This window comes from Callospermophilus lateralis, chromosome 5 (genome assembly GCF_048772815.1).
Source record: "Callospermophilus lateralis isolate mCalLat2 chromosome 5, mCalLat2.hap1, whole genome shotgun sequence".
Lineage (NCBI taxonomy): Eukaryota > Metazoa > Chordata > Mammalia > Rodentia > Sciuridae > Callospermophilus > Callospermophilus lateralis.
This window is the reverse complement of record NC_135309.1, coordinates 90,599,527-90,624,352: the sequence shown is the minus strand read 5'-3', so window position 1 is coordinate 90,624,352 and position 24,826 is coordinate 90,599,527. Positions and strand designations below refer to the sequence as shown.

The window sequence follows — 24,826 nt, the reverse complement described above, 5'->3', positions numbered from 1 at the left end:
TAAAAAGGAATACTAACATTTTAAGTAGAAATTTGTGCAGTTTTTATAAATAAAATCTGTTTGACTTGTTGGAAGACATATTTATTTAAAAGTTCAGTTTAATCTTGATATTTGTCTATGTCCAAAAGTGGAACCACCACTGAATAAATTAAAATCTCAGTATATATCTTATGTGTCTGACAAGTTTTAAGGAGAGAGCCAGAGTTTTTAGTACCTGGCAAGAACCATAAATTCCCCTCACTCCCAAAATCCATGTATTTCTTGAAATGAGAAAGACAATGAAGAAAAATTGTTTTCATTATACACTCCAAAGTCATGATACAGTGATTTTTTGAGTTTAGAAAAAAAATCTCATACTCAGTTTTTCATGAACAAAACCAGTAAGTTTTGTGGATCTTCCTTCTGTCTGGAGTTGTCCCTGCCCTCACCTCATCATTTCATTCTGGGAGCAAAGTGATTTTCTAGACCCTGTTGTACATTTAATAGAGACCAGATGCTGAGAATGATGCTGAGAAGTGATCAGAATTTAACAGGCGAATGATTCACATGCTCTTATCGGTGTGATTTCTGTTCATTTGGAAAGCATTGCATGATTTGCTTAAAGTTTATGGAGAAAAAAAATAACAATTGAATAGTGATGCGACTCTGTGGTATAGCTTGAGGAAGTATGAGAGGGGTTGGGGGAAGCAGCTGATAGTCTTCTCAACAAGAAAAGCTGAAAGATCACATGCTAAGAATTACCTTACTTGATCTTTTCCAACTCTTCCTCATTAGCATTGTCTGTAAATGAAATAAAGCATTTTCATTATCTTTTCACTCTAGTAAAGAATAGGGCAGCCACTGTTTTCTAGAGGAAGCATAACATTTATTAGCTCCTTAAACAGCAAACAGTTTTCAGCAACAATTGCACAAGACAAAAAATTTTTTTTCACATATAGATAGCTAGAGCAGCACCTTTAACATTCAAGCTGTCTTTCTGGTAAGAGTTCATTTGCTTTATTCTTTAATGAAGAAATGGGACAATATATTTAAATAGAGTGGAAACTTGAAATTCCTTAGCTATCAACTTGAAAATATACACTGAATCTCATGATTCACAACTGTTCCTTTTGGTGGTGGGAGTTGAAGTGTGTTTGGCTTTATTAGATATATAATAATTTTTCTCTTCAAACACAATTAAAATCTGTGGCTTTGGTGACATCTTAGAATCGTCTCTGCATCTGGTTAATCTTTGTTATCAGTGACTACAAAATGGTTTCTATTGAGAAAATGGTGCATGTTGTGCTGGCTACACATGCATCTCTTACTGAATGTTCAACCCAAACCTACTCTTCAAGCTTTAGGTTTGTGTCAGAGTAAGAGGTATTCATGGGCAAATGTTTTAATCAAAGTTCTAGAGATTTGTGATGAGTGCCTGAGATCATTGGTCTCTTGCATCAAGTAAACCGTGAAGCCCAAAGACTTTCAAAATTATTTTCTCTTTTCTACTAAAAACTTCTCAGTGAACCTTAAGTTTTTAACCTTTCTGATTAACCTCTTTACCCTGTCTTAGTTTTATCATTATCTTTGAGGCAGATGAAGTAGAGAATAGGGAATATTTGAAGCAAGAATTATAGCTTATAGAAAATGCTTATTGTATTTGTATAACAAGGAAGCATACTGGTGCTTTTAAAACTGTATCTCCTTCAGCAGAATTCACTATAAAGGAGGGCTGTTTCAGCAACCACTCATGGACTACAAAAAACAAAAAATGAAGGCAAGATTTTAATATAAGACTAAAGCTACCCTTGCCCTGCACCAAGATAATGGAACCATGTAGAGGCTTTAGGATTGAAAATAAGAAAATCATACATTTATCAAATATAATGAAAAAATTCTTTTGTTTGCAAATAATGGCTTTATAGGGCATTTTTTTCCTACATATACTCTGTGTTAGATATTGACCAAAACATGGAAGAGTAATAGATTTCCTAAGGCTCTAATACTCCCCCTTCTGTTCTTCAAATGAAGCTAGGACACTGCAAAGCAATGTTATCAATTACTATTATAGGGACATTTGTGTTTTCTAAGAACTAAGGTCTGATTCATTTTGAAGTAAAAAATTCCATCATGGGGTTGTTGATATATATATATATATATATATATATATATATATATATATATATCCTTTGGACATATGTTAGGTGTTTGTTGTTGATGATAAGTGAGTCATCCACGTCACCACACCCAATACCACCACATCCTCCACCACCAAAAGGCGTTTGGAAACTGAATTCACTAATGTATTCCATTTTCACAAAAACTGTCTAATAATAGTCAGATAATGAACATTCAACTTTTCAGAAAGCACAGTTTCAATGGACTGCATGATAATTTCTAGAGACAATGTTTTAAATTAAATCAAGTGAGAATAAAATCCCTTCACTCATGATTATTTAACCACCATCATCTAGCATCTAAGAATCTTATGCAATTCCATTCTGTAAGAAGTGCTATGCTATGAAAAAAGTGTTTGGGATATTGGAAGAATAGAATCTCATGGCAACACTTGACAATATTACAAGGATTCAACACTGCTGGGCAAAATTACCTCCTCTGACTCAGAGTACTGCATGTGACTAATTTCTACATGTAAAAGAAAATATGAGGCTGGTGTTTTTTCCTCTCTCTCAAAATGGGTTTTATGAACAGGTTGTGTGACTTTAATTTTCAGAATTGGAAAACTGATACAAGAAAAAAATTCAATTAGTTCCTTGAGTTTAAATACAAAAGATTTGACAGTTATGAGGACCATTCATTTTCCTGATTCAGTATCTAAAGTTACATTATTAGAGTCAAGTGATTTTCACAATGGCTCCAGATTTTATAACAAAATTTCTTCCACTTTTGTTAAGCCTACCAGCTAAGTAATAGATTAAGTTCCCAGGTTCCCTTTTCTTTTTAGAAAGTTGGATTAAGGTAGATTCAATAAAACTAAAAACAATAGAAATGTTAAGAAGGAAATGAATTTAATAGAGTACTATTAAAACTGTTATCTTTGCTATCTGGGGCATCTGTTAGAGAAGAAAGATCAGGGAATGTTAAAGATAAGAGATGAAGCAAATTCTAGAAAAATAATTTTTTTTTTTTTGCTCTGTGATCTTAGGTTCAGCTGAGAAACATATGAATTTGTTTTTGAAAGTGTCAGTATCTAAAATTAAACTTAATAATTATTAGCAGCTCAACCTTCCTTGAAACAAATAAAAGAAATAAGTAGCATGAAATAGCTATTGATAGAGCTGCAGAAATGAATATTTTTAAAAGATTCCAAATCTCAATTCATTTTCTATTATCATCTTCTGTAGTGGTGATATTTTTAGGCAATTATAAAGCTAACATACAAACAAAAATTATAGAATTATTAGTCTATGCATTTTATAAAACATTTAATTATTTTGCAGGTAGTCCAAATTTTGGCTAGATAATAATTCTGAAAAATAAAAAATTAAACTAAAGTAAAAATATGTTTTTAAAATTCATTAAAGGTCAACTAGGACCAATTCATATGTTTCTTAGAATTTTCTAACTTTTTAGCCTTAGCCAAGCAATTTGTATGCCTCCATTATCTAAGAGAGTGTGTAACACAAATTAACTCACTTTTATTTCACAAATTCTCCAATGAAGAAAGCTGTGGATTGAACTCTGCTAGAAAAAGAGCCAGAAAGAACTCAAACACACTATCAGACAGAAATACCATATAGAGGACACACATGTATGAAACTGTATACCCTTGCAGGTTCAAAAACAGAACATGCAATCAAAATAGAAATGACAGTTGTGCCATGCAACACATCAGCATGCCCCCGATGAAGGTTTTGGGTTCTTGTACACACAATGCTGGAGACTTTAAAAAAAAAAAGTGTGTGTGTGTGTGTGTGTGTGTGTGTGTGTGCGCGCGCGTGTATGTGTGTGTGTGTGTGTATGTGTGCTTCACATCTGGGATTTTTTAAAAAAAGAAGTCAATGGAGAAAATTTTAATACTGGCAACTATGTAATACATTTGCTATTACTCATATCATACTTCTCAAATTGCTGAAATTAGACATTGCAAGTTGTCAAGGCTTTGGTAGACTCAGTAGGCTGATAGGTTTTTTAATTCATTCTTTAATTTTACTGATTTCCAGAAATAACAATTCACACATGAAATCATCCCAACTGCATTATTCGTGGAACCTATTGTCAGTATTTAACAGTGCACAAAAAACTCACAAGATAACTGATTTAGAAATCTTAGCACTTTGTATTACTGACTACTCTATATTTCCAGTTACTCTCATTCTAATTTTAATAACATTTTCCTAATGTTAATGGTATTTCTTATTTGATAGGATTTAAAGGGTCTTAAACTCATATCTTCCATTTTTCCATTTTAATATGTATAAATACTTACCAGAGTTTTGTAAACACAAGCATAAAAATAAGCATGTAGTTTATTATTACTATGAATTTTAGTTTTAAAAAAGTTTTTTTTTTAGTTGTAGGTGGACACAATACCTTTATTTTATTTATTTATTTTAATGTGGTGCTGAGGATTGAATCCAGTGCCTCACATGTGGTAGATGAGCGCTGAGCTACAACCCCAATCCCAATATGTGTTTTTTGAATTGAACTATTCAGTTCCAAAAGCCTAAAATAATTTCTGAGCTAATAATCTAAGAGAACAGAACTCTTCTTATAATTTTGCTATATGAGGGTCAATGCAAACTCATCCTGTATTTCTTCTCTGTATATCATTCATATTAAATGGCATTGTGAAGCATTCTGATTTCTGATTGGTACATTTTGAGATTGAATTTTTCTATACAAGATTTGTTCATGGATAATTTGTAAAAGTTCAATATGCCTTTTTCATCGAAGCAGTATGTTATATATTTAAGGCATAAGATAATTTAATTTGAAGACAAATTGGATCTCTGATTATCTTTAACCAAGAAATTTCAAACTTATCCCAGAAAAACATAGTTAGCTAATACGAGACATATTACAAAATGAAGAAAAAACAGTGATGTATTTACAATTCATTGTCATCATTTCTAATCATTTGTTTTCTCTTGAGAAGAGAAAATAGCTTGATTTTAATCAGATTATCATTTAATGTGTTAACGATTTTAAGAACTTACAAGAGAAAATTAAATAACTACTGAATCATAATTTAATATAATTTGTGACAATCCGGAGGGTGTGTATATTGAAACAAGATAAAAATACTTTAAATACTATCCCCTGGTCCTTTGAAGTATCCCTTTGATTCTTGTAAAGATATACAACTTCTAGGTACAGAAAGCTTGATAAATTTTGATAGAAGTTATCATATGAAGTATTATATGTAATAATTATATATATATATATATATATATATATATATATATATATATATATATATATATATATACTCCCCAAGATGATAGGATAGAAGATAGAGGTGAGTTGAAGTGTAGGCATATTTTAGGAAGAAAAAGTGACATTGAAGAAGTTTGTGTGGCTGAGACACAAGTTACAAGTGCAGAAGTTATGCTGTTTGTCAGAAAGCCTTAAGGTTGATCAGGAATTTCAGTTTAATTAGAGAAGCAGTCACAGGTCATTGAACAATTAGCAGGAGGAGGAGGGGGAGTTCCAGAATCTGGCACAATGCTTAATAAATGAGCAGTAACTGGATTTTTTCCCTTTTGTTTTGTTTTTTGAATTGACATTTAAAAGTTTTCATACTTATGGGTCTCATGAGATGTTTCTAAACACATACATACAAATATTTAATGTTCAGATCAGGATAAGCTTACCTATCTCTTCAAACACTTGCCATTTCTTGATGGCTAAAATAATCAAAATTCTTTCTTGCATCTTTTAAAAAATATTCAGTAGATTATTGTAAGCTATAGTCACCCCTCTGTGCAAGAGCACATCAGAACTTCCTGCTCCTATTGAACTGTAACTAAGTACCCACTGATTAACCTTTCTCCATTTCTCTCTCCCCCTTTGTCTCATCCTCTGGCAACTACCGTTCTTCTCTCAAATTCTTTGATATCAACTTTTTTAGGTCCTATATAAGAGTGAAATCATGCTGTATTTATCTTCTTTGTGTCTGGCTTATTTTTTTAAATACATTTTTTATTTGTAGATGGACACAATACCTTTATTTTCTTTATTTGTTTTTTTGTGGTGCTGAGGATCAAACCCAGTGCCTCACCTGTGCTAGGCAAGTGCTCTACCCCTGAGCTACAACCCCAGCCCTGTGTCTAGCTTATTTTAATCAACATATGGCCTCCAGTTCCATCCATACTGCTACAAACAATAGATTTTCATTCTTTCTTATGATGGAATAGTATTGGATTATAGTTTATTTTTCAATAGATGCCTATGCATATGGGATCCTTGTGCAGAGTTTTAAAACTTAATAACTAGTGTTGATGAATGTAATAACTAGTTTGAGAGCATTTAAAAAAGTGGCTGTAGAGAACCTCTACTTAGACCAAATAAACAAAAAACAATGACAACAGAACAAATTTATATGTATTTGTTGGCAATTTTCATAATGTATGGATGGAAAACACTTAGAAACCCAGATTCAAATCTAGGATATTAGACTAGCTAGGATATTGAATCTTAGCAGAATTTTCTGTGAGGATCTTTTATCCTTCTTCCCCTTTCCTGTCGCAGCTTGCTTCTCTGCAGACAAGACCTGCCCTATCTATGGATTAAACCCATGAGGGGGAGCCAGGATAGCCTCACTGGTCATCTTTCTCCTTGCCTCCTGAGGTGTGACTGAGGTCAGGCTGGGCAGTGTGAGTATGGCCCCAGCCAGAAGCTGGCTCTGATATGGATTGCAACCATTGCTGAGTCCTGGCTAAGTCACTTGCTTCTCTGATGAGAAAGAAAGAAGCCAGAGAAGAATCAGTAATGGCATGGGAGGGAAGAAGACACCATTTCCCAGTTCACACAGCAGAATAAATCCATTGCTCTTTGAGACTCTGAAGGGGGAGGACATGAAATGGGGCAGTGAATGAAAAACATCTGTCAGTAAAGGATTTCTTTCCAAAACATCTGGGGTAGTCAATGGGATTTAGTCAAAAAAATGGCACAGGGCTCTTAGGAGGACAACTTTGTGTTAAGGATGTGGTTGGAGAGAGATAAGAAGGAGAATGGAAAAAAGAAGAAAATAAGATGAATAAAACCAGGCTTTTGATATACAACTGTTTCATATAACCCACCTGTTTTCTTCTGTATTCATGTTTGAAAGCTCACTGATAAGAAGCTCCTGGGTGCTCTAATGGTTTTAAACAATTTTATTCTAATTAGAATAAGATAAAGATAAGTTTGAGCATCTATAGAGATTGAAGTGTTTTTGCAAGGATTGTTAAAAAGAAAATAATGTTGAGAACTGTTTTTCCTGTTTTGACACATATATCTATGTGATTTAAGTAAATTCAGTAGCTTCACCGTAAGATTTTTTCCCTACCAATTTGATAATTCAAACTTTCAATTTGTTGTTAGAATATTTAATAAAGATACCTTTAATGTAAAAATTGAGTAAACTATCCATCATCAAATCACGCAAATAAGCATTATAGCTGCTGTATTTTTCCAATCTTCAATAATATTGCAAATAAGGATGGTTTAGGGATACACAGAACCTCAGGCATCTCATTACTTTTGTTTGTGAAGTGCTGTCCTTCATTAACATAACAAAGAACCCCAATGCAAAAATATACTGTCATCAAGTTTGTTGATTTTTATCTCCTACCGGTAAACTTGCCAATTTCCTTCCATCTCTGCCTCTGACAGTTCTAATGTAAACCTCTGTCATCTTTTACCTGGATTTTTGCAATAGCCTCCTCATTGGTCTACAAGCATCCATTCTTACCCTTTTGATCTGTTTTCTACAATGCAAGTACAAAGATATTTTCAACAGGAAAATTTGATTGTGTCATTTTCTTTATCCAGAACTTTTGATGGCTCCTCAATACTCTTTGGGAAAAGACCACAAACCTTAAAATGACCAATGGGCTTTCCACAATTGGGGCTTCTCCCTCCCCTCCAGTGTCATTATGCACCATGACTGACCATGGTTTTTAAGGTTCTCCTTCCTGCATGCTTCAGTGATTTTTCAATTCTTGTAATATAGACTGGTTTCTCTAGCCACAGAGCCTTTGTATATGTTGTTTCCTTTGCTTGAAATACTTCTTATGTTTTTTTTTTAAACCTTATTAAATACTATTCACACTTCATACTTCAGTTTACATTTATCTTCCTTAGAGAATCCCTATACACCTGACTGGAACAAAATTTCCTTGTTGGTCTTTCAGAAACATGTACCTCCTTTGTGGCACTTAACAGGTGGTCATTTTACATTTCCTTCTGTGATTATTTGAGTCCTGAGTTTTCTACTGAACCCAAGATCTACTGTATCCTCAGCATCTAGCATACAACTGACTTACAGTAGGTTCTTGGTGAATAGCAGGATTATTCAAATAAAGCACAAAGTAAACATTTATAATTTATTTCTACATGTGGATTTAGCCAGCTAGGATGTACTTACTGACTTGTGCTGGGTGAAATAATGTTTTCCAAACTAGTTACTTCTAAGATCATGGGCTTCTATTTCTGAATGTTCCTAACCCACCCTTCCGTCTGCACATGAGTGCATCTGCACACATACAAACATGAGTTCTTACAATAGGTGGTATTTAGTAATACTTATAAAAGCAAACAAAAAATATCCTTGGTGACTATAGACATTTAACCTATTTTTAGCAAAATATTACATACCTATAGGAATTTATGAGCTCATTGTTTAACTTTTAAAGAAGAATCAAAAGAAGTAATTATTGAAGGGGTGAATTTTTCAATGAATTTAAAACAATTCTTAATTTGAGGTTGAAATTCACTGTTTTTACCTACAAACTTGATAAAAAATGTCAATAATACTTTTCCAGCAGACCATATTATTAATTTTAATAGTGCATTATTTTAAGACAGCCATATTTATGAAATGGAGTATTTGAACTCACCTAAAAATTATGTCTACTACAAAAATGTGTTACAAGCAGAGTAGTTCCCAGGTACTTGAATGCACATTTGACCTAATAAATAATCTCTGGTAAGTGGTGGCAGAAAGTGCACTGGCAAGCATACTGATGTGGGTCAAACCTGATATTGTTTCATGTTACTTCAACAGTGTGGGAGTAATTGGCTCCTCTGCATTCCTTGTTAGTTTCTCATAGCAGCATGGTGTGCAAGGAAGTAGACAGCTAGAGTTGAAAAATGAGTCATATCGATATGGAAGCCCATAGAGAAGATGGAAAGTACTTACTTATCATTCAGTCAACAAATACCAGAAAGCAGAAACTCTGTTATAATTTCACCTCATTTTCTTTGTTATGATACACCTGACAATACAGTCAAAATAGCAGGGTCTGGATACCTCAATGTGGAATTCCAAATATTCAATTCACTTGTAAATGTATTCCCCAAATAAACACTAATATTTGTCTACAATATAACACATGTGAAATTGAGAAATAAAATTATAAAAAATGATGCAAATCTGTTCCTTGTTTACAACAAGAGGTTCTGATCTGGAGCATGGGACAGGAATTTGAGTTAAAAAGACACAATAAGCATGGACTAGCAATCCCCCGGATACTCACAGAAACAAAGAACAGGCCAGATTTTCATATGCAGCTTCTCTTTATTATTACCTCTGGATCCAAAGAAGGCTTACATCATTCGAACAAGTGAGAGCAAGGAAAGAGCTCTTACTAGGGGGTGGGGGAACTTACCACATCCCTGGATTCTCCTTCTTTAGGGGTTAGGATGACTGAGAGTAAAATGATTCCAAGATCATGGTCAGGATAGTGGGGATCTTTCAGAGTTAGGGTCACATCTGTGGGCCTGTGATATAAAATATTTAGATTTTTGAATAGTCACTAAATAAATAAGACAAAAAAATATTGTATCAATAATTTACTATTATTAAAAGAAAAGCATTTATTGTATTCATTTACTTCTTGGTACAATATTTGCTATCATTAGAATATTACCAATGAATTAACTTATCCAATAAATGAAATCAATTGATAGACTTGAATTCACTGGATAAATTTCTGCCCTTTGTGGGGTTCTAAAAGGTTGCTGACAATGCATAGGTAACATCTTGTTGCACATTTCAATCAATGTTGAACATATAGCGCTTAGTGCCTACCATAAACCTAAGTTTCTGTGAAACAGTACGGAACAAAAGAATCTTGGAACAAAAGAATCTTGGAAGAAAAGAATCTTGAAATGTGGGCCAGCAGGGAATGTATCCTTGCTTGTTCAGTCATTCAGTGTACATTTTGTTCATAAAGTGCAAATTTAAATACATTAAATGACACATTTAAATACATTAAATGACACACACTGCTAGTTTTTGGGTAAAAACCAGTGGTCAAAACCCAAGATTAGCTCACTGTCTTCATGGAGCTTAATTTTTGGTACAGAATTCTAGTGCTGGGGAGAGGGCTTGTTGTGGAAGGCTGGTCCAAGTAAGAATGTTCAATTCTGACTACATATCAGAATCAACTAGGAAGCTTTTAAAATGTGAATATTCCTGAATTCTACCCTTGAGGATTCTGGTTTTATGTATCAGAGGTGGGACTTGAAAATTGATATACTTACAAAACTCCCCAGAAAACTTTCTTATACAATCAGGAGTGAAAACCACAGCTAATTGTCAATGCTAAGATTATAATACTAGGCATTTTCACATGATCCTTAATTTATTAAGTCAAAGAATGATAGTATGAAAAACGTGAACAATTTTTTGGTGTCAGAGATTTTAACTGAACCATAAACAGCCTGTCAGAATAATATTATACATATGTTATAGTAGTTGTGATGCAAATTGCTCCAATACTAACTTATCTATAACTAATCATTATGGTTTTATAGTAACAATTTGTTTTTTTATTTAAAAAAATCTCTTAAGCATTAGTATATATGTGTGTGTGTATATATATACATATATATGTATATATATATACTATATAAGTATATGTAGTGTAACAATTTGATTTTATTCCTTCTCCTATAATGAGTACATATAACAATTAACAGAAATTTTTATTATGTTTTATGATTACATGATAAAGATTTCAGAACATTTGCAATTGCTTTATGATGCTTATTATTTTTCTTCAAAAAGATACACTAAAACATAATATAGTAGCATAATTACCTAGGTGCCTATTATTATAATCCATTTTTCTACACCCAAATTCCACTAATTTATACAAAAATTGAAGTGGTATACTAAAATATATGAGTTTATAAAGTAGTGATTTGATGTGTACATGGTTTTAAAGGAAGGGAATTATTAACTACATAAATTATTAATTACATAAAGTAAGTAATGTATCAAAATCCACATCAGATGCTTATATATAATCTCTTAAGTTTCTTAATTATCTTATATTTTCCTATTTAAAATTATTTCTCACCAATGTTTTATCTTTAATAGAGAACAAGAGAAATGTATGCTTTGGGATTAAGTTTCTAGTAATTTGCATATCCTTTTGCAGAGGTCTACAGAGAAAGTAATTGTAGTCTTTGCAAAGGAACAGCACAGTCCATACTAGTTTGAGCTGTGTTCATCATCATGGACCACATATATGACCACTGAGCATGCATCCTACAGAGGTGCAAGGCCAGTAGTCACTTAAGTTCTATCCTTATGTCAAGCCAGTGCATAGCCTTTAGGTTGGGATGGAGAACATGTCAGAAATAACAGTAAAGGCGTTCTTTTTACCTGTCTGAGATAAAAATGACCATTGGAAGACCAATAAGCTTCCCTGTGTTTAAACCTTGCTCACTATAATACACAAGTGGGATTTCTCATGTATGTTTCTCTACTCATCTACATTTATAGGATAAGAAAATGATCTGGCCCGTGAATCTGCATCTCTGCTTTCCACTATCCCTATCACAGGATGTCACGTGATCATTCAAAACAGGAATTCCTTCTCCTTATAAACTTCAAAGAAGATTTCAACAGCTCCTTTGTAACCCATTTCAGCACTGTTTTAAATTTGGTTTTTTTTTCCTTTTAAGATATAATCAATTCTTAGTTTCTATGCTGAAATGCATTTTTAAAACTATGATGCCCATTGTTTTAGGTGCATGGAATGATTAATATTAGTAATAATAATATAACTTTATAATTAATCAAACATGATAATGTAACTGAATGAATATAATCAATGTGTCTCCATTTTAGAAGTACTTCTTAGTAACCTAGTGAAAGCAACCTGGTGATAGTAACCAGTGATGGCAAAATCAGGTTCTACCTAGATTCAGGTGATGAGAGTTGCTGCTTTTGAAGTAAAGTACACATTTTATTTTCTATTAGGATCAACATTTATAATCTTCTTCATCTCACTAGAACCGTATAAGCACTGTGAGACTGAAGAGTATGTCTTTTGGCTCTAGATTCTCGCGCTTAGCATAGTACTACAGTCAGAACAGGTGTCCAGGAATTTTTTTGTTGAATAGTCTTGAATGAGGCTATTATACCCGCTGGGGAGGTGAGAAAGGGACACTTGAGAAAGGGTTATTAGCCTGAAGCTCATAGCTGTAGATGACAGAACAGTACCCAGAACATAGATTGGCTGGCATTTTCTATTTCACAGGTCCAGCTGCATAAGGTAGAGTGATATTGAAACAGTTAAAAGTTACCTGTTTAAATCCAATTGTGTGAGATCCAGAAAAGCTGAGCCCATAAAGTCATCCTGTAGTCCAAAATCATAGTCAAATACCTAAGAAGGCAAGGAAACATTTTCACAAATAATTCCAGTATAAGCCACAAATGAAAACATCTTGATTAAAAGTACTGGTTGTCTATGTCATCAAAAACAATTAAATTTCATTGTATTTGCTTTTCAAAATTTATTTGTTTTTGTACTTTGGAATATTAGGGTCTCATAAAACATTTAAAGAAAAATACATATTTTTACTTAATATTCATTTTACATCAAATATAACTTTAAGAAAGATGTGATAAAATTAAATGAAGTATAGAAAATATTTAAATTGTGACAAACACAGACTTATAATATTTTTCCTTATATTACAGAAATGATATTGGCATTACTGGAACAAAAGTGAGTTAGTCTGGGAAAACTCAACAAACAGGTCTTCCGTGTTGGGCTCTGAGTGATGAAAACATGATTCCAAACTCCTCATATGTTTTAGGTCATTGAAGATAAATTCTGTGATGTTATAGAACAATGCCATTTTAAATACACAAATCATAAAAATCCATATAATATGATTAAAGTACTTGGTAAAATTATATTAAGGTTAAATCAAACTAAGATTTTATTGGCAAAAGCAATTGCTGGGGATAATACTAATGTTAATAACAATATAAGCAAAAGGAAAAGAAAGAACACATTTCTCTGTCTATATTCTCTATTCAATATTTTCTCTGTGTTTCACATGGTTTTCATTCATACTGTTGGAGGGCAGACAATGTCCCTGACCTCTTGGACCTATTTAGGAGTTAAGACAGTCAATAAATAGTTAAATAGATACATTACAGATATTATAGGTAAATAGTTAAATAGATACATTATGGGTGCTATAGTGACAAAAAAAAGAAAAAGAAAAAGGAAAAACCTCTAAGGGATGTGATTGGGATCTGATATTGTAGATAGAGAGTCCAGGAAAGCCTCTCAGAGAAGGTGTGTTTATGTAGAGATCTGAATAATGGGAAGAACAATGCCATACTGGTATGAGGAAGAACACTCCAGACAGAGGAACAGCAAGCCCAGGAGAAGGACTGATGTGTCTAAACATCAACAAGAAGCCAATGGAGTTGAAGCAAATTGAGAGGTATGGAAAGTTTAAGAAGGTTGGAGGGAAAGCTCAAGGCTAGGTCAGTTTGGACTATTTCCAAAGGACTCTGGGTAAATGGGAACTGGCTAATTCCCATGCATTTATTAATTTTCTCATTCATTTATTCCCTCAGCCAATATTTATTAAGTACTTGCTATGTGCTAGGCATTGAAAAGGCGGTGCTGAGCAAAAATGGTATCGTGGATGCTTACACCTTAGTGAGGGAGATGGATGTTAAATAAGATAATGTATAAGTGATATGTAATCATAAATTTTGATAAATGGTTTAAGGAAAACAATGGGGTGAAAAGAAAGACTAGCAATGGAGAATAGGGAAAGCTTTTAAGATAGAGAAAATGCTACTAGAGGAAGTTGGTTTCACAATCTATTCAAATAGAAAATATTTGTTTTGAGCACTGGGATAAATAAGCATAAACAGATAAGTCTGCTTTCAACTAGATGACCCAGGCCACTGGACTCTCCAGGATGTGAGAATCCATGAGTCTGAGAGAATCAATATCCCAAAACTTCCATATTCAATTCTTACACAATAGTTCGAATGCTCCATGTAGAAAAAACAGGTATAGTAGCCCTGAATCAGTTATTCTTTTTTTCCTCTAGTGCAGGTATACTTCAATTTTTTAAAAAAATCTGAATATATAAAACTTGATTTTTAAACAAAAAGATTAATATATTATACTACAAAAAGAATTCTTAGATTGGAAAAGTCACAAGGGAATTCATTTAATAAGCTTTCCCAATGCCTTTTATATTATTCAATTTGAAGTTGTTCGATTTGCATACAACCTTTCAGAGGTACATTTATTGTAGAAAGCTCAGCACTTCTGCAATAAATATTCTTCTTGATCAATTACATTTGTGAGCTTTAGTCATTCATTCAGTGGCCTATCACATGCACACACTGCAGTTCTTAGGCAACTGGCAGTTTGATATTTGCAGGTGATTGCAATAGTGTATTTTATAACATAAAATTTCCACCAAAACATTAGAGAAATTTCTTGTGCAATCTCTTCTAATCATATCATCCTCAGACTTGAAATCTTGGGAACAAAATACATAGCATATAATTACTGAGAACACCTGGAATATATTCACACATATAAAGCAGAAAGCTGTGAATCCAGTGAAATTAGTATAGACAGCCCAAGGGGGTGATTCAACATCCAAGTTATTCTCTGGTGAGAATGTTCCCTCCTTTCCTAATGGTAGATATTTACTTTAGTTCTCAATTCTCACTAATCAGTAAAGGCATAAACATGGGAAGGAATGGAAACTCTAGAATCTATTCATTAGTGAAATCTTTAGCAGTGCTACTTGGTTCCAAGTTTTATAAGCTATTTGTCAGAGGGAGCATTGTTCTCCAGCATTTGATCTTCAGAAACAATGAATATAGAAGAGATAAAATAGGAAAGAAAAGGTATTCCTACTGTAATAACAAGGAATACAGTTAATGTTTATTAATATTTATTCAACAGTTAATGTAAGTTGTCACTTTTTAAAATACATTATATAGATCTAAAAAATTAATTCCTTTATAACCTAGTTAACAAGGTACTGTTTCTATTTTTTGAATAAAAGAATCTGAAGGTGGAAAAGTTTGGTATTTTCCCCCAAATCCAGGAAGAGACCAGATTCTAAAATCTTATTGTATTGACTTTCAGAAACAGAGCATGTTTAAATTCAACAAATTCAACTTGGGTACACACTCTGGGAAAAGCACTGGAAATTCAAACATAAATGATTTACACAAGATCCTTGCTTTCATGGAACCTCTACTCTGAGTTGAAACATCAAATAACATTAAGTAGAAGTTACTTTGGCCTGATAATATGCTTGTTCATTGTCAAACATATTTAAATAATAAATATATTATTACAAATAATTTATTTAGCATCTTGAGTCAATTATCTATCAAAAAATTGTCTGGGGAAATGTGTCAGAAAAATGCTTTTGGATACAATATGGAAACTTGACTCACTGGCTTCAATACGATTGGGAATTTTTTAGTTCAAAATGTTCATAGGTAATTATGACTTCAGAGAAGTTTTAGTTTATTCAATTTCAAAATCATCTGAAAACATCTTAAGAGTTGGTTTATTAACATTTCTAATCAAATTAAAGCTTCTTTAAAGTTCTAACCCATCCCATAAGACTATTTAATAGGATCCAAGATAAAAAATTCTACTCATCAACTGTATCTATGACTCATTTTCATACCCAGTTTCAAAATAAACATCACACTATAAAATAATAAACTATAAAATTCATAGAAGTTACATTGAAAAATTAGCAAATAAACCTAAACAAAATCTAACTGTGGTCACTGTAATTAATCATTCTTACTGGAAAACAGAAGCTATGTTGCTCAATTGCTGGGTGGACTTAAGCAGACCGTTATTATTATTATTATTATTTTAATCCGGTTCACCTGTAAAGTGTGGATAAGAACAGTTATAGGGTTATGTGAGGCCAACATGAGCTAATGTTAGCTTGCATTTAGTGTGCTGCTTAACAATGTTGGCTATTTACTATGATGAAGATGTGCCTGTAGATTCCACACTTCCCAAGACTCATAGCGTCCTTTGCCTATCACAAACAGTTAAGCTTTTGGTTTGGTTTGTTAGTGACTTTGGGGAGGCAGGACTATAAAATAGTTGAGATTCTTTATTCATAAATTTAGGAAATACTTCTGAACCATGCCAGATAAGAATTTCAGACAATACAAACATTTTCTTACTATGGAATAATTGTTTGTGTTCTGTCTGGTTTATGCTATAAACGTATTTCCATTCCAAATATTCAGTTGTTTCCATTCATATGTCTAGAAAAGTATTTCCCTACCCTAGCTGTACATCAAATTAACCTACTGAATTTTTTTAAAATACAGAGGCTTGACTTCTATCTCAGAGGTAATAAACTGGAACCTTTGGGGGTATATTTGGGAATATAGAGTTTTACAATTATGGATAATTCTAATAATATGGCATGGCTGAGAATCATTAGTGTGTGATATTGTGTGTTTATTTTTTACTCTTTAATTGGTGCATATTAATTTTACATAACTGTGGGGTTTCAATGTAGCATATTTGTACATATATAAAAACATAATTTTATCAATTTCACTCCCTGTTGCTTCCACTATGCTCCTCATTGCCTTCTTCCTGATCTCTTTTCTCTATCCTAATGATCTTCCTTCTAATTTCATGGAATCTTTCATTTTGTTAATTTTTCCTTCTAGCTTCCACTTCTGAAAGAAAACATGCAACATTCTTCTGAGTCTGACTTATTTTGTTCAAAATTGGGTTCCATCCATTTTCCTTCAAATGTCATAATTTCATTCTTCGATTGTGTACCATATTGTGTACCATATTTTCTTTATTCCATTCTTCCATTGATAGACACCTCGTTTGGTTTCATAATGTACTATTGTGAGTTGTGCTAAAATAAACATGGATGTGCATGTATTTCTAACATGTCCAACTTCTTTTGGATAAATATGAAGGAGTGTGTTATGGTATGGATGTAGAATGTCCTCCAAAGTCTCATATACTCAGAGGTGGTGCTTTTAGAAATTGATTAAATCATGAGGGCTGGACCTCTTGAGTGGATTAATCCGCTGATGGATGCATGGACAACTGGAGATGGGACCTAATTAGAGGATGTAGTTCACTGGGGCATACCCTGGAAGAATTTATCTTCTTCCCAGCCCCTTCCTCCCTCTCTCTGTTTCCAGATGCCATGAGTTGAACAACTTTTCTCCACCACACCTTTTACCACACTCTTCCACCTGATGTTTCTGCTTTGGAGGAGTCAGTGTACCATGGACTATACCTCTGAAACTGCCATCCAAAATCTTTCCCCCTCCAAGTTGCTCTTGTCAGGTATTTTGGTCACAGTAATGAAAAGCTAAAACATGTGATTTGGCTGAACATTAGCCACAGTGTCATAAACTTTTTCTCCTTAATATTACTTGTACTCTTCTACTGTAATTATGGGTATTTACTATAAGCCTTGAATAGTAGTGTCAGTGGAAAGACATAGAGGATTTGAATTAAATTAAACAAAAATGGGTGAGGATTTATCCTGCTGTTTGTGCTGTGAGCAGGAGTGTCAGTGTGCGCACAGAGATGGTTCCTGCAGTCTTATTTCCCTTAAGTATTGCATGTACTGCATTTTAACTCAGCTTCCACTGCTACCTTATTATAATATTTTTATAGCCCATTCCTCAAGCTTTCTTCTTACCTGCCATTAATGTGAAGGCATTCAGAACTGAAGGAATATTCTCTTTTCAGTAAAATTAAAAGCTATGTGAATTTCAGATAAAAAATAAACAGATTATTTTGTGCATAGTATGACAAAATATGACAGTTTCAATATTTTCTGAAAAAATTTTTTAATGGAAATGATACAAGCACTATAACTTTAACATGATTTATAACCATGGCTCAGAACTAAATTTTGTTTTCCTTAGTAATTTTTACATTGATAGAAACGAGATTAAAGGATATACAGGTATTTCTTTTTCTTAAGCTACAGATGGGAGGATTGCAGACTTAATGTTTTCTAACCAACTACTTCACAAATACATTTCATATTACCAATCACTAAAGAATCAATTCCTAAGAAATCTTTCAGGCAAGATTAATCATTCATCAGAGAAAAAGTAGACTTCATATTAGAATCAAGGAAATCAATCACACAGGGTTGTGTAGAGATAATGAAAATGATGTAATGTTAATGAAATTATAGTGTCTGAAACTATCACTTTCACCCATATATTTCATTTAGGTCCTTGAATGCCTGAGGTTAGGCAAAAAGTGGCTAACACAAAAAAGGAAAAATTAAAGCTAAGAGATTTTCCTCAAAAGAAGCCCTATGCATTTTACAGAAAGTGAAAAACAACAGAAAAATGTGAAAGCATTTTAAAAAGTACAGAGTATCAAAAAATTGCACTTTTATGCTTGTATTAATATTTAAGAAGCCAGTGAATTTTTTCTCTAAATTAATCATTTTTTTCTTACACAGAAATGTAACAAAATTGACAAATCTTTTATAAATTACTATGTACCTACTTCTGTATGGTAGAAGTTAAATTGTGGATAATAATCTTGTATAATGAATGCTCAAAAATGGTTAAAGAACAAAGCTGTAAAACAACCCATGGATTCTTATTCTCACCTTCTTATAGTGTGTGTGTCATTAACCAGGACTATCAGCCTGCATGCATTGTCACTGTCTCCATCTACTGTGTGTGTGTGTGTGTGTGTGTGTGTGTGTGTGTATGTGTGTGAATGCACACATATGTGTGTTACTGCTCTCTGAAAACAACATATTTTCCTAACATTCTTTTCTGTGTGCTTCAGATTCTTGTCTGTTTGTTTCAAGCCTAGTTAAATGTTCCTCTTAAAATATGCACATGACGATTGAATTTCTACATAGGTGAATATTCATTCTTTAGCACAAGAGAATAAATAGCAAAAGGACCCAGCCAATATCTATGTAATTTTGGGAAGTTCATGTGTAGCCTTGTGTAGACTGGAGAGCCACAGATTGTTTTATTTGTTTGTTTGTTTTTCAAAATATTTTTTAGTTGTTGATAGATCTTTATTTTTATTTACTTATACATGGTGCTGAGAATCGAACCCAGTGCCTCACACATACCAGGCAAGTGTTACCACTGAACCCCCACTCCAGCCACTTGTTTTGTTTTTTAATGAACTAATTCCATTAAAGGAAGATAGATCCACCACAGAAATAATTGAAAACAAATGTCTTCCCTGTCATGATTTCTCTCTTCAGCAATATTAATGCAATGCAACAGCCTGTTGCTTCCATATTAACACATGCTTTCCTCTCCACCATTTCCTTCATGACTACACCTGCTCTCACTCATCTCTTCTGACCACCCCCTCAGGAATAAAATTTCTTCTACAGCCTTCTTGGCTTCAAAAATTCTTCTTCATCCTCTGTGTCACTGCTTTATAATGAAAGTGATATTTCTTTCTCTTTGGACATGAGGAGGAGGGTAGAAACATCTCTGATCAGGCTTCTCTTTGTGGGCAGGAGGGTTGGTTGTGAACACTCCCACATTAATAATTATTGTGGCATCCCACATTATATATTAAGAGATGGTTCATTAATTCTATTTAATTGATTTCCTTTAGTCAGTGTTCACTTGAGATAATTTCTTATGCAATAGAGGTTCATTCTCCAGATACAACATCTAGTAATTTATTAACTTTACACTTAGGAGATTCTCTTCATCCATTTTATAAACTGTTTTACTAGTATTTTAATAACATCTTGAATGTTTCTTTTTCCTTTCTGTGGGAGAAGGAAACAACTGGAGGCAATACAATAAAGATTTGGGGGAAGGGGGATGTCCAGTGATTGTTGAAGGAGTGACTCTGAGATTTTGAGCTTATATGCCAGTAGGGAAAATCTAGAGAAGTGTGTGTGTGTTCTAGTGTGGTAAAATAGAGAAAACATGGACACTGAATGGATAGACAAAGCACAGGAGCACAAAAAATTGTAGGGGTCTAGAGACATGAATTAAAGAGAAATGAGGTATGAAATTAGGAGACCTATTTAAAACCATAGTTTTAACAAGGAATTGGGTTGTAATTTCCTAAGAACTTCCTTAAGCTCTTAATCTTTCTTTTAATTACATCAAATAAGAGAAAAGCCTTCCCCCCGCCACTCATTTTTGGTAATATAATAGAGAATGAATTTTTCTCCCCCATTATCTTTACCCTTTTCATTTCCCAAGTAAAGAATTTTGCTTGCAACCAGGAATTGTGGATCTTAACTAACAATTTATTTTTTCTCACTGCCTTTAGGCAAGTCTTTATTCAAAATAAGCTGTCCAAATGACTTGACCTTTAGGGAGCAAACCCAATTGAGAGTTTATGCATCAAGCTCCTTTCCTTCTATGGTAGGTTTCTTGCTACAGTTTTTCAACTGCTGATTTCTTGAAGGCTGCAGCTTTTTTACCCACCAAAGTCTTCATCAACCACCTAACTCCAACTGTCTTCTTTCCTTTCTTCCCTACCCTGCTTCCTGCCTGCAACCCCCTTCTCATTTTATTTGCCTCTGGTACTGAGGCTATCGTATCCATCTGGAGTTTGTGATTCCTGGTCTGGTGTTCTGGCACATGGTCTTTACATATTGATTGCAACATGATTCTCAGGTTTTTAAGTGGATTTTTTCTTCAGGACTCTGTGATGAATCATCTTCTGTGGTGCTCAGAAGGCTCTCTATATTGTAGGGCTTTTCAAGATTCTGCTAAGTCATGTGTTGATCATCTCGTGCATGGGAAGGCTGTAGCTACTCTTGAGGGAAGCAGTTTTGCACCAAATGCCATACAATCATCTAGCTTCTGGAAAGCACTTTCATTCCAAGGCAGAAACAGTTCCACATGGCCACCAGGAACAAACTCAAAATGTTTTCCTACATGAAGCAGAGTAATTACAGGAATGATTCTGAAGGCCTTGTTGTACCAGAATCCTCATTAGAGGTGATGCATGGTCCCTGAGCTGGATATAACAATGGTTTCTCATTTTGCCCTTGGCAACTTTTATTTGCTGAGAAGCACAGATCTTTTGGATATCATTCCAGGATTTTGAATTTCCTAAGAACCAAAGCAACCCCCTTAATTTTTTTGTAATCTTCAGTGTTATCTTTGCTCACCAAAGGAAGCCCAGGAATTGCTCATTATGATGATCATTAGACATGACCATGCTGGTAAAGCTGAAGTAGCCAGGCCAGAGCAGATGGGATATGGCTTTGGGATTGACAGGTGACAGCAGCACGAGGTTTTGGTTACAGCAAACATGTGACCTCCTCAACACATTTCCAAAAGTTGTCCTAACTGGAACCGTGAGTCACATCACCTCAAACTCTGGGGATCTGAAGTACAGCTCTGCCAGTACTTCTGGACTCAGCACTGATCTGATGACCTGCTAATTCACTGACAGCCCAGGGCTGTCATTTTTATGCAAATTGGTGGAAACAATATTCACATCTGGTTGAAGGGGAGTCTTGAAAAAGGCAGAAACATGACATGTTGTCACATGTCTCCGTCTTTTTGGTGAGTTCTCATATCAGTGGACAAGTACACATTCAGGTGAGAAGAGGAGGCCACACACCTTTCAGCTGGCAGCTTTTAAAGGAAAAGCTTAAATAGCACACAGTTCTTAAACAGAAAGCCTAGGTTCTGCGAAAGATTTTCATCTCACTAGGTTATGTGGAGACTTGTTTAAAGATGCTCCCAGAGTGCACTAAATAAGGAGGCAGCACAAAGGAAGAGGAGATATACTTCCTGATCCTCCCAAATGACCACAATACAACTGTCCTGAAGAAAAATCCCTTTGCCAGCTTCCTCTACCTTCCATCTCATTTCATCACATTATCAACAGATTAGACTTGTGAACAGCAGAGTACATCCTGTGTGGAAAATCTCATCAGACAGAGAGACATGCTAAAAAAACCATTCAACAGGATTTTGTGTCAGATTCTGTTAGGGAAAAACAAATGGCTTACCTTTATATACAATGGCTCCCTAAGATGATCAATAAGAATGCAAGCCTTTTCCTCCCACACAGGATTGAGGTTCTTGTGTATTATTTTACTTCTAAAAACTTCTTTTCTTCCAATTTTAAACTTCACGTATGGATCACTTGTCCCTATTAAAGAGATACAGATTGACTCATGTTAATCATGCCTTTCTAAGGAAACAAGATAACTGTTTATTAAAGCATCAGAAAGAGTTTGAAGGAAGAAAATAAGGGTTGTGTTTTTCCTAAATCTTTTCTTGCATATGGAAGTGACAGAAAATTATTATTATTATTATTATTATTATTATTATTATTATTATCTTCTCATGTTGTATAATCCTGTCCTGTTATTTTTTTCAAAAAAGTTGATTACATGGAGGAGATATAAATTGAAGTCCAATTATAAATCAAAGATTAATCTGACATTTCTCTTGATATCATCCAATCACCTATAAAAAGCATGAACAATGAGATTGGCTTATTTAACTAGTTTTAAAGACTAATGCATACTTCCAAAATTAGGGGCTTAGGAAAAGGAGAATATCAAATTGAGCTTCATTTCATCCTTGATTTCATATTCTTTCTTGCTTAGAAGTTTCAATTTTAGAATATGAGGAAAGAATGTTGTTCTTAGAGGAAGGTAGTATGAGGGAGGAAGGACAAATATTAATTAAACAAACTGGATACTTCATATTGTGCTTAACCCCTTCTTTGCTGTTTATATGACAAAGAAAATCAGAGCTGTCAAGTTGTTCATGGACACACAGCTAACAAGAATGGAGTTAGGATTCCACACAGGGCTGTTTGACTCTAATGCCTGCATTTTATACTATTCATGCAGGAGAGAAAGGCCTTTACATACATAACACACACCAATATAAAATTCCATTTCTTATTTGAACATGAGTTTGACAAATGAGGTCCATCTTTACTGGTGGAATTTATACAGTTATTAAGGATTCTTAGAGAACTGAATCAGTGACATCATCAAAGAAAAATGATCCAGTGTATGACAGTCGCCATTGTTAGGAAATAAACTCTTTGTATAACGCCCTACTTCCTTAGGATAAGTTTGATGTAATTCTTACTGTTCTGTCTAGGTTGAAACCTCACTTGATAACTGTGGTCTATATGATTCAATAAAAGATACTGTAGGGTGTGAGGTATCCCTCTAAACCTTACGTGTGAGACAATGCAAGAAGGTTTAGAGGAGAAATGATTGGGTTATGAAAGCCTTAACCCAAATAGTGAATTAATCCCCTGATGGGAATTAAGTGAGTGGTAACTGAAGGCACATAGGGTGTGGCTAGCGGAGGTGGGCATTGGGGGCGTGCATTTAGGGGTATATATTTTGGATCTGTTGAGTGGAGTCTCTCTCCTTTCTGACCATCATGTGAGCCACTTCCCTCTTCCACACCCCCATGATGTTCTGCCTCACCTTGAGCCCCAAGAAATGGAGTGTGCTGACTATGGACTGAGACCCCTGAAACCTTGAGGTCCCAAATAAACTTTTCCTCCTCTAAAATTGTTCTTGTCAGGTGTTTTTTTGTTACAGCAGTGAAAAAGATGACTGAAACAGACATGAATGGGACTCTGAAAACTATAAAACCTCAGGTAAGTGTTAGACATTACAGTTCTGAAACTGAGATCCTTAAATCCACCCTCTATATCCCTCCTCTATCCTTTACTCACCTCAATGACACACAAACACCTATGCTAAATATAAGCTTGCCTGATCTAGTTTGCCTTTTCTTAATTATTTGGGATTACTCTCAAAACTCTTCATATCCCCCTGTCCCCAATATAATAACTAGACCCAAGTATAATAAAATAACAAAACCCACTTTTCCATTGTGACAACTCCATTTCATTTTCATAGTTGGATTTTATTATAAAAGTACAAACTTAAAAATATTTATAAATGTAAATGCAGGCTTATACATGAGAACTATTAGAATATTTCTTAGGCAGTTCAATACAACTAAAATGTTTTAATGACTAAGTGTTTAACAATTAAATGTTTAATGGTTAGATGGCTAACATGGGTATTTTCAGCTTACTGGTTCTCAGATATGGGTGAGGATCCTGGGAGATAGAGGTGTTACAGTTCATATTCTGAAGGAGACTAAAATTCAAGAACCCATTTGAATTTTCTTAGTCACGCACTAGATCATGTTAATGTCATTGGTTTTAAAAATTATCTATGTAAAGCCAGGGTGATGGTACACACCTATAATCCTAATGACTCCAGGGACTAAGGCAGGAGGATCACAAGTTCAAGATCAGCCTCATCTACTTAGTAAATCCCTAAGCAACTTAGTAAGACACTGCCTTAAAATGAA

At 34.0% G+C, this 24,826-nt stretch overlaps 1 protein-coding gene and 1 pseudogene across 1 annotated transcript in view; both read right to left on the bottom strand.

Moving 5' to 3' along the window:
- Positions 1-24,826, bottom strand: part of Mctp1 (multiple C2 and transmembrane domain containing 1) — a 509,148-nt gene that overhangs the window by 209,524 nt on the left and 274,798 nt on the right. The window contains exons 3-6 of the mRNA XM_077109389.1: positions 22,471-22,613; positions 12,748-12,827; positions 9,816-9,927; positions 742-780 (exon numbers count right to left, since the gene is read on the bottom strand). Of these exons, the coding sequence (XP_076965504.1) occupies positions 742-780; positions 9,816-9,927; positions 12,748-12,827; positions 22,471-22,613 (374 nt within the window). The remainder of the gene's footprint in view (positions 1-741; positions 781-9,815; positions 9,928-12,747; positions 12,828-22,470; positions 22,614-24,826) is intronic.
- Positions 20,876-22,322, bottom strand: LOC143400016 (large ribosomal subunit protein uL4 pseudogene; annotated as a pseudogene).